This window comes from Tetrao urogallus (assembly GCF_951394365.1).
Source record: "Tetrao urogallus genome assembly, chromosome: 13".
In the NCBI taxonomy this organism is placed as follows: domain Eukaryota; kingdom Metazoa; phylum Chordata; class Aves; order Galliformes; family Phasianidae; genus Tetrao; species Tetrao urogallus.
This window is the reverse complement of record NC_136826.1, coordinates 14,973,845-14,984,555: the sequence shown is the minus strand read 5'-3', so window position 1 is coordinate 14,984,555 and position 10,711 is coordinate 14,973,845. Positions and strand designations below refer to the sequence as shown.

General features: G+C 48.7%; 1 protein-coding gene across 2 annotated transcripts; it reads left to right on the top strand.

Annotated features, from left to right (window-relative positions):
• Nucleotides 1-1,251: 1,251 nt before the first annotated feature.
• FHL1 (four and a half LIM domains 1) lies at nucleotides 1,252-10,151 on the top strand (the record flags this gene model as incomplete). Of its 2 annotated transcripts, none has more annotated exons than XM_079542003.1 (6): nucleotides 1,252-1,282; nucleotides 6,801-6,982; nucleotides 7,617-7,794; nucleotides 8,257-8,426; nucleotides 9,043-9,229; nucleotides 9,994-10,151. In XM_079542003.1, the coding sequence occupies 6 exons, from the start codon at nucleotides 1,261-1,263 to the stop codon at nucleotides 10,149-10,151; spliced, it is 897 nt and encodes a 298-aa protein (XP_079398129.1). The 2 variants fall into 2 exon arrangements, with proteins under 2 accessions (XP_079398129.1, XP_079398128.1); XM_079542002.1 differs by having other exon boundaries at nucleotides 1,261-1,282; nucleotides 9,997-10,151.
• Between the last annotated feature and the right edge of the window lie 560 nt (nucleotides 10,152-10,711).

The window sequence follows — 10,711 nt, the reverse complement described above, 5'->3', positions numbered from 1 at the left end:
GTGATACCCGTACAGCCTGGTGCTGGGCTGAAGGCTCTGTGCACCCTGCCCCGTGGCAAGGAGCTTGCGGCATCTTTGGTGGGGAGCAGAGATGTGCTGGTGCTTGGCTGCTCAGAGGCCAGACGGCATTGAGTTGGCCTGTGAACAATAAACACTGGCTGTCAGGAGGTTAACTGCCTTTCCCACGGCCGTGCACTGAGTCAGTGTGGAAGCAGGATTAGCAGCTGGGCGGCCCTGGCCGCAGCCCCGAGTGCAAACACTGCTGCTGGCTGCGTGACCCAGAGCACAGGGCCGTGGAGCTGCCTCTGCTGCCTCAGCCCAAATACCTCCATGCAGGAGAGCCCTGCAGCACGGCTCCCTCTGCTCCCTGCCGCAGCTCAGGTGGAAGTAGGTTGTGTGGATTCAAATTATGTACAGAGTTTCGGGGGCGTGTGAGCAAAGAGAGCAGAGGCACAAGCCTGGGCTCTGTAATCCCACAGCGGGGAGAGCCCAGCCGTGCTGTTAGGTGCTAGAGAAGCTCCGTGATCGTGAAACCTGGCTTTTTAAGTGCTGCTCTTCAAGGATTTGCTTGCTTTGGATGATTAATGCCTTGAACTGCTTTAGAGTAAAGGCTGGAGGAGGTCCAGGCATGGTGGTTTTACAGGCAGTAAGACCTCAGCATGCCCCTTGCCTTGAAGACAAGCCCAGCTCCCATGAATGTACCTTGGTGCTTCCCAGACTCTCAGCTATGTCCCCAGAGGTACAACCTGTGGCTGCTCTGGGCCCTACAGCCAGGGGACAGCCCCTGCATGTGGTCTGGGGCTGATTCCTTGCAACGCAGCCCTGCTGACCCTGGGGGCTGTGATTCTTCTCTTCCCTTGGGCAACAGCGGTCGGAATTAATGTGGGTCTGTTATTTAGCTCAGGACTGATATGAGACACAATCTAGCTCTAAAGCCAAGGCCAAATAGTACTAGCATGGGGTCAAGTTCCTGAGACACTCTCTGCCTTTGGGACTAATTTGGGTGCTGAGTAGTGGGGCAGGTATTTACATGTTGCCTACAGAGGTCTCTGGATCCTATTCTTCTCCCTCAGATCACCTAAAATGGTAAGAATTTTCAAGGGGGATTAAGGTTGTGATCTCTGGGGAGGGGAGTGGACATCTGGTAGGAGTCCTGTCCGTATTAATAGCCTTCATTTAAATGTATGTTATCAAACGGGGAAGCTTCTGATCAGCCAAGAGTCTGTGCACTCTCTTGCCTGTGGCTTTGGGCTGGTAATCATGGCTTTCCACAGGCACACAGGTAACGTGGACATGCTGCTGTCTGCACGTGTGTGGTAAATGGGGAGGAAAATTTTGCTAAGGGTGTCCAGCTCTAGAGAAATAATTCTTTTGAATCTGGTGTTCAGTCTGGGTAATCAGCAGCTTTGACTAATGGTGGTGAATGGGACTAATGGTGGCAGCGTGTGGGAGCAGCGCTGGGAACAAGGCAGTGAGGAGCACAGGTGGCAGTGGCTTCATTGATCTGCAACGTGCATTGGATGTGCTTTGTGTCTGCTGCTGTGGGAGGGCTGGGCTCAGCTGCTGTTTGAGGGAAAACTGTGAGAATGGAGGATGGCACTTCACTGTGCAGTGAGTTTGTTGTGGCATTGCTGCCCTGAGCAGGGGAACTCCCAGCAGAAGCCCAGCAGGTAAACCCAGCTGTTTTGCACTGCTCTAGTGGGAGGTTTTTGGTTGCTCTCCTTTCTCTGTGTTTGTCTTTTAGATGACCAGTAATATGCAAACCTAATTTTTCCTTCCTGTTAACATACAGAAATGTTGAGGAGGGTATTTTGCACGTCCCCTTTGCATGCTGATATGTTGTGTCTTCCTACCGGTGCCTGTTCCCCTTTAGCTCTCCAAATACTGAGCATCCTAAGGTCTTTGGAGTTTTGAAAAGCTTATCTGGTTCTTAGAAGCTAAGTTCCTGTGTGTCCAGCATGTACTCACATTCCTGAATTGCAACATGCAATTGCAGTGCTATTGCATCTCTCAAATGAGATGCAGCCCAGGGGGTGGACATGCCCTGGGGTGCAGGGCTGAAGCATCATTTGATATTAGAGCATCACTTTATAATACTTCCAGGTGTCTTTGTCATCTTCCTCGGTGTGGATGTTCTCTGGTGTGGGGACCAAACTCGGTTTGGCATTGGAGTGGTTCTAGTCCAAGTGCTACAAGCACTAATCACAATTAACACACACACAGCATTAACGTTATTTTTATTACGCATGTGCTTCTCGTTGGTTGGAGGTGGTTCAGGCACTACACTGAGATGAGAGAGAGCTGAGTTCCAGTTCCTATTTTACCAAACTCACTGGACAAATAACCAGGGTTGCTCACAAAAGCACTGCATGCTCTAGCTCCTTGACAATCGATACAAGCTGGAGTAGCCAGCATCCAAAATGGGATAAGCTGTGCAGATGAAGCAATGAACATCTGTGATACCTGAAGCCTTGTGCTCTTATCAGAGGGTGCAGAAACACCCCAGTCCTCAGGGCTGAGCAAAGGACCTCTGTCCAGCCCCGCCGCCCATCTTGCCAAGTAGGTAGATGCAGCAGCATCTCCCAAACCAAGGGCAGGGTCTACCTGCCAGCACAAGCTGTGATTCAAAATGCTAGTGCTGAGCACGTGCTGTGTTTGGAGTGCTGACACCACTGGGTTTTAAGGCAGTGTCTGTTCCCAGACCAGCAGGGAGCCCCATTCCCCATGGGCATCCCCCATGGGGTGCTGCCATGCCTGCAAGGAGCATGAGCTATGCAGTGGAAGAAGACCTTGTGAACATAAGAGAATGAGAAGACCTTGCTCCTGGGCACAGCAGGCATGGAGTGTAGCTGGGAACATAAACTAGAAGACAGCCGCAGTCAGGTGCCAAACAATTTTTTTTTTTTGCTTTAACTGACTTAGGTCATTTCGAAAGGCTTAGACTTAGGCTGCCTAAAGTGCTCAGCCCTGCCCTGGGCAGTGGTGCTGTGTATGCCAGGAGCTTTGTTAGCCTTAGCTGAGCTCTGTATTAAGTGTAGAAGTGCGTGTTTTTTAAATAGCACGTCCCTACTCCCCTGGGAAACTGACAAGATTTAATAATGATAGGGATGTGCTCAGACATGGTGGCAATAGGACCGTAGGGGATGATTTTGGCAATGGCCTGAGGAACTTGGAGCTGTTCTTGTTCTAAATAAAGAAGATTCTCTTCTATCAGCAGTGTAATTTTTGAATTATAGAGTATGAGACTTGCACGTGCCCCAGCCTGGCAGCGGGAGAGCACAGATCTTTGCTCTTTACTGTCAATCCTCCCAGCAAAAATGACCTGCAAGAGATATGTAAAGCCAATGGAAAGGAATAAATGTGCAGGCACTGTGCCAGTGACCTTGAGATGCAGACCTGAGCACCTCTTTTCCTTTCTGATTAACAGTTCCCTTCTTCTAAAGCTATTCCCTGGTTCTTATGGCAAAATACACAACACTGCCTGGAAGAATGCTGAGCACAGTCACTAAGGTGACACACCACCAAGTGCCAGGTCCTGAGCCCAGACAGGCGGTTGTTGTCACCACCCGGTGGCACAGGGGCTGTCGGATGAGGAAAACAAAGCTGATGGAGAGCCAAAAGGCAGCTGCTCTTTCCCAGTGTATCCATACCCCAGCAGAGGGTCAACAGCCTTGGCCTCTTCCTTCCTGCATGCCACTGGAGAAAGGGGAAATGCAGCAAGTCCATAAGGTTTGAGTACAGTTTCCCTAGTTGGTTTTAGAGACCACACTTCAAGTTCTTCCTTGGTGGCTTATCACATTGAAACACATTCCCCGGAGACATTAACACACATCCTGTGCTAAGTGCTTTGCTTATCAGCTATGCTTCAGATCGTTAGCAGAGTGCTGTGATTTAATTTGTTCCACAAACCACCCCAATGCTGTGTCATGGTGTACGGCTCGATGGTGGTATAAAGCTTGACTGGATGAGGAGAAACCACTCAGGGACCATGGGAACTGAAGGGACAGGTAGGGTTGGTGTTAATGCAATTGCTTCACTTGTTAGATCTGCATCATTTCCAGTCCCAAAGCCTGCCTTGACGCTGTATAGGCAAAGCCCTGACCACGGGCTGTAGGCAACCCTAGGGCCCATATGCTGGAGACTATTGAAAGATGAAGGGCTGTCCAAGGGCTGAGGGGCTGCTTTTGAAAAATAGTAGATGTTCTTTTGGGACAAGCAGCTGATTTTGTACCTCTGTGTTCAGGTGAATGTTAATGTTGAATATTCCAGTGGGTCTTTGTGCCAAATGCCCCGATATTTGAGAAGGCCACTGCTCTGGCTATCCGCCCTTTAGCTGTAGCCAAATTCATCAAGGAGCTGCATTTAGACAGCAGGCTCCCAGAGCTGGTTGGAGAGGGGCACCTTGCTGGAAGCAGAGAGAGTTTCTGTAGTAGCTTTTGGGAAATTGGTGATGCTTCTATCTGGAAAGTCTGAGCTCTAGGGTAAGAGCAGGAAGAGGATTCGAGTATTGGAGGATTTTCCTTGAGCCCTTTACTGCGAGTCCTGCAGGCTGTGTGAGGATAGGCTTGTACTGCACTTAGCCTTTCCCCAGACACTTGCGCTGTTGTCTTACTGCTCCTCTCCAGCAGAGCATCCTCTGGGCATCATCCCAGGCTGGAGAACTGTTCAAGTCTGTCCATACTTTTCCTCCATTTCCCAAATCACCATTGCCTGGTTTTTGAGTCAAGCTTTTGGCCTGTGAGATGGCTCAAGGTGGGCAGAAACTCCCTGGGCTGCCAGACCCTGTGTTATTTGTCTGTGGGGCTCAGAGCTGCTGTGATAAATGTGTCCCATTTGGCACATGGCGTGTTACACAGGAACACAGGGTTGTGTTACTCCTTGAGCCATATGTTCACAATTACGTGTTCTGCTTGAAGGCAACCCTAAACCTGAGATCAGGAACGTTAAGATACCATTTGCCCTGGACTCTCCAACTGTGTTTCTTCTAAATAAAACCCGCTTGCTTGATGAAGCTCTACAGGGCTGGAGGTGGCTCGCATAGTTTCCATGTTTCCCAGCTGTTTGTTTGTTTCATTTCCTTGAAGCAGTACAAACACAGCCCTTGGCGTGGCTGTCAGCAGGACGTGGCCGTCTCCTGACCTTGGCCAAGCGGCAGTTCCAGCCCCGGCCCCCACAGAGCGCAATGCTGGCCAGCTTGGCCTCTGGCCCACTTCACTTAGTTTAACGGAAGGGAAAGGGAGTGAACCCAGCTCCCACCTCTGCTGCAGCCTCCCTGGGATCATCTGCCCTGATTTCTGGAGTAGAAATGCTCCAGCTCAATCTGCAGCTCAGGCTGGTGTTGGTGTGGTCGTGCCCGGGTCAGGGCTTGCTCAGTTTGATGCGTGCTCGCATTTGATAAGCAGGAGCTTAGCAGTGATTCCGTGGCTGGCAGGCTGGGCTACGCGGTTGATGGATAATTCTTGAATTACTGGGGTGGGCAGCTGCCCAAGAAGCTGTTGTGTAAGCAGGTCCTCATGCCATAATGTGGCAGAGCTGCCCACGCAGCACCCAGCAGGCAAGTGATGGGCATTGGGCGGCTATTCCTGGGATGACAGCTTCCCCAAAAGCCTGACGCTTCCTTCCTTCAGCGCATGCTGGTGCTTCAGCTCTATCAGCAAAAGAATTATTGAACTTCCTCTTGGTGTATTGTTGCCAGAATGCTGCTGTGGCTCTGTCTGGGTATGGAGCCTGGCCTGGGCTTCCTCTGAGGAAGGGCAATGGGGAAAGGCACGGAGCCGCTGCATTTCTTTAAGTGTAGGGAGATCTTGTTTTCTTGTTCTTTGTGACTTTGTATATGAAAGCCCAGTGATAGAGACAGCTGGAAGCTGCACAAGTATCTGGCACAAAAGGCCTCAGAGAGCTGCAGCTGGCTGCAGGCTTGGGCTGGAAACATGGAAACTATTCTGCTCCACTCTTGGTTGGCGGTGATTTCTGCACACAAATTAGGCGGTGCCTCAGCCGGGATCTCGCCATGCCTGCAGCAGGTCTGCCATAATGACCAGAGTCACTCTGAGTGAGTGATTAGGTACCATTATCCCTGCTTGACATGAATGATGTAAATAAAAGTCTGGTGTTCTTCCTCTGAAGAAGGTGACAGGGACAGGCTGTCGTGTGGCCCTGCTCTTCCCCGAGCCATGGAGCAAGCAAGCTCTGCAGTGCTGCAAGCACAGCGGTTCATTCTCCAGGAGGCCAAGAGCTGCATTTTTGTATTTGGCCAGAGCCCATCCTGCCTCTTTATAGGCAGAAATTTAGCACTCATATCTTGGATGGCTATTAAGGGCACGGAAAATATTTGTGTTACTAAAACACTGCTTATGCTAATTGCATGCACAGTGCTTCCAGGAGGCTGGGCGGCACCGGCCAGGAGTCAGCCCGCATAGCCTCACCCTATGGCCTGCTTTCTCTTCAATTCATGGTACTTCTCTCCCTGTGTACCAAGGAACGTGTTCCTGATTGCTGTGACCAAACCCAGGCTGCGTACCGCAGCCAGACCCTGAGCCCAGTGGTGTGTGAGGTTATCCTGGAGGCACCTGGAAAGCTCTAGTGCTAGTGCAGGTAGCAAAGCTGGCTTGCTTTATAAACCACTGAGCTGATAGAACCATTGAGGTAGCTTTTGCTGTTTCAGAACTTGCTTTCCCTAGCAACAAGCCCTTCAGGCACACCACACGCTCATGTCTGAGCCATTTTTTCATCACTTCCTGTGATGCTGGAGCAGTTACCAATGCTTCAGCATTCTAAGTTTACCCCCTTCCCTCCCGCAGGGCCCAGCAGTTACAGCGTGGGCACCATGTCGGAGCGCTTTGACTGCTATTACTGCCGCGACAACCTGCAAGGCAAGAAGTATGTGCAGAAGGAGGGCCGCCACTGCTGCGTCAAGTGCTTTGACAAGATCTGTGCCAACACCTGCATCGAGTGCAAGAAACCCATCGGTGCTGACTCCAAGGTAACTGCTTGGTGCTCGCACAGGTGATGAGAGCAAGACAGGCAGACGCTTGTTTCCCCACCCCCCTGACCCCCAATTTGTTTCCCTTTCTTGCAAGCTTCTGTGTGGAGTTTTCTTTCAAATACCCTGGCTGTTGGGCTATGCCTGAAGGAGCTGCTTGGGCAAAGAGCCAGAGGCCGTGGGGCACTGCTCAGGCAGCCTTTGCATGGGATCTGGTTTCAGGATCTCGATTTGGCCATATGAACTGCTGCAAATGCCAACTTGTCCCAACTGGCAGTTAATCCAGCTTTTGTAGGTCTCCCAGAAAACTCGTCTTCTGGGCGAAGCACTCTGGAACATAGGATATAATAATTATTATTTTTTTAAATCAGTTTGTAAATGTTTATGGCAAGGATAACGTACACCTCAACTAGAAGGAACAGGATGACCAAAGTAGCCCTTGCTTGCGGAACCCCACATCTCAAGGTTGCTGGCTTTAAAGCACATTCTGCTACCCCAAAATCCCAAAGTGCACTTAGGCTCTTCCTAGATGTAGCTTTTCGTATGCGATGATAATAGCACTGGGACAGTAACTTGGTTCTAGTGGTGCTCAGCAGAAGGAGGGCTTATTGCTCACTGTTTCTGATCATTCCAGGAGCTGCATTTCAAGAACCGTTACTGGCATGACAGCTGCTTCCGCTGCGTCAAGTGCTACACGTCCTTGGTCAATGAGCCCTTCATGCTGAGGGAGAACAACAAGGTCTGGTGTAGCAACTGCACTGCCACTGAGGATGCACCCAGGTGTAAGGGCTGCTTCAAGCCTATCATCGCAGGTACCAGTGCTAGCAGCATGGATGTGATTACTGAGTGCTGCTAGGGCAAAATCTGAGGCTAATTAAGCAGCAGTTAGGAGTCGTAGTGCAAGTGTGGGGAGTAACAAAGGGGTGCAGGTTTTTACTGCTGCTCTTACCTGTCCATTCTAGACGAGGGTTAACTGCATGGCAGCCTCTGAAACCTCACATGGACAGTGGATTTTAGTAGTCATTGTTAAACAATTTCTGTTAAAAGCTCTGCTATGTGAAACAAGATCCTCCTCTCAAAAGGCACAACACTTGGCAAACGTGACTCTAAGAAAATCTGGAAGATCCTTACTAAAATTGGATGTAGAAATTAGTTGTGAAGAGCTGTTGAAGTCCTGCATGGACAGATCTTGCAGCCATTACGCTGCATGAGGTTACTGCATGCTTGTCACAGGCCTGAAATCCGACCTGCAGTGTTCTTTCTTTCTGTTGTAGGAGACCAAAATGTTGAATACAAGAAGATGGTCTGGCACAAGGACTGCTTCACTTGCAGCCAGTGCAAGCAAGTGATTGGATCTGGGAGCTTCTTCCCAAAGGGTGATGAATTCTACTGCGTCTCCTGCCATGAGCATAAATTTGCCAAGACCTGTGCCAAATGCAAGAATGTAAGTCCTTCCCCTTTGCCACTGCAGCTGCCAGAACTGCCTGTAGCATCTGTGTCAGAAGCTAGGAGAGTAAGCCAGTAGACAGATCATCTTCTCATTGTACTATTGCTAGCATTTCTTTCTGGAGATACTGGTGCTGCAGCTAGCAGTGTAAGAGTGTGAGAGAGCTAGAGGCTATGGCACATTTGTACTTGAGCAGGGCCTGCAGGGTTTGCTAGGAGCTAATCTGTTGAAACCAAATGTTACAAGGCTGGCACAGCCTTGTATTTGCTTTAGGGATGGCAAGGCTAAAGTGGTTTAAAGTTCTCTAGCAATGTTCTCTAGTTTGTGTATTCAAACCATAAAACAATCTTTTGTAAAACAGCTGCTGTATAATCTTACAATTGATTATAACAGAATTGCAGAGTAATTGCAAATAAGATAAACTATTATGAAAGCTCCAGACATGCAAAATTCCGGGCTTCAAGTGTTCAAGGATGAGGAGTTCAAATGTTGCACAATTTCATTTTAATGAAAACGTTCGAGTGACCTTCACCATGACCAAGCTCTCCTTCACGACACCTCATGCCTGCTTCACCTCTCTTCTGAAACATCTTTCTTGCTCTTTGCCTCTTAGCCCATCACTTCTGGAGGTCTCACTTACCAGGAACAGCCTTGGCATTCTGAGTGTTTCATTTGCTCCAACTGCAAGAAGCAATTGGGTGGGAAGCGCTTTACAGCTGTAGAGGATCAGTTTTACTGTGTTGACTGCTACAAGGAATGTGTTGCCAAGAAGTGTGCTGGCTGCAAGAATCCTATTACAGGTATGTTGGATTTTATGCAGCTTGAGACCGTGGGGTGCTTAAGGTCAGAACTCTGATCCCCAAAGATGTGCAGCTCGGAGGCCACTAACACCACAAGCAGCTGTAATATCCCAAGCCTTACCCCAGCAATTTACATGTGATCTAACTATAACTCACATGCTTCTTTACCTTTTGTACTCCTCGTGCTTCTTTTACCTTTTACCTCCTCCAAAATTGCCCCAGCTGGAACTATTCACACATCAACATTAGTCTGAGAACTGCAAGTCTAAAAAAAGTAATTTTTTTATTGCCCTGAGTGACATTTGCTGTACTTCTCATCTATTTCACATGTCCCCGTTAGTTACTGGATATGAAAACCCCACAAAGCTCAGCCAATGAGGGGTGCTATCCTGTCAATCCCATAAGTCTTGCATTTCAGAGCATGGATTTGAGCCTATAAGAATGAGGTAGGCTGTTCTGCCCAACCTCTGCTGTGATCAATGTCTCGATCCATGTCCTTCACATGGATTGTTCCCTGGAGAAGGAATCCAAGGGACGAGGCTTACTGCAGACAAGCCTTTGCTAAGCTGCCTGCATTGCATTCTCACAGAGAAGCAAACAACACGGTTCAGCTGCACTTTGGGCTAGTATTTTAGACACTGCAACTACAGTCTGTGAGACTACAGAAGCATGAGAGGCAGTAAGAATGGGATCTGCTGCATGGTGGGCTAACCCAGCCACGGGGAAAGCTACTATCGTCGTCCTATAATTGTGTTCTCTCCTAGCAGGATTTGGAAGAGGAACCAGCGTGGTTAACTACGAAGATGAATCCTGGCATGATTACTGTTTCAAATGCACAAAGTGTGCCCGTGGTCTGGCCAACAAGCGCTTTGTTTGCCATAATGGAAAAATTTACTGTGCTGAGTGTCCCAAACGACTGTAAGGAGCAGACAGCAACTGATTTAAAAAGGATTTTAAAGGCCCGCTTTTCAAAATAGTCCTGGTAAAGGTGCAGGTTTTGCATGTTAAGAGTTCTACCTTTTTCAGTTTTAGTATAAAAACAACTAAAATAGCTTGAATAGACCGGGTATGAGTTTTGAAGCTCCTGCAGCAAGAAAGCATGTACTGCTGCAAAAGCTAACCTTGCCTTCAAGTAACTATTAGCTTAAAGGCTTGAACATTTAGACTTTAGCATTAGAAAATCCAAATACTACCATAATCTGTGTGTGGTTTAAACTAAAACAAAGCTAGTTGTAAACTTGCTTAGTATAGGCTTAAGCTTGGTGCTTGCACTAAGTGGTTTTGACAAGGCATGCACCTCAGAAAGGGAGATGCAGACGTTGCACCCAAGATCTTGCAAGTACAGGAACATTACATGTATCACACCATGAACAGCAGCTCCATACTAAGTACCTCTGCTTATTTACCGTGCCAAATTGCAACAAGCATACAGAGTGGCTTTATCTTACATACATATAACAACATTTTGGCAGTACAATTTAG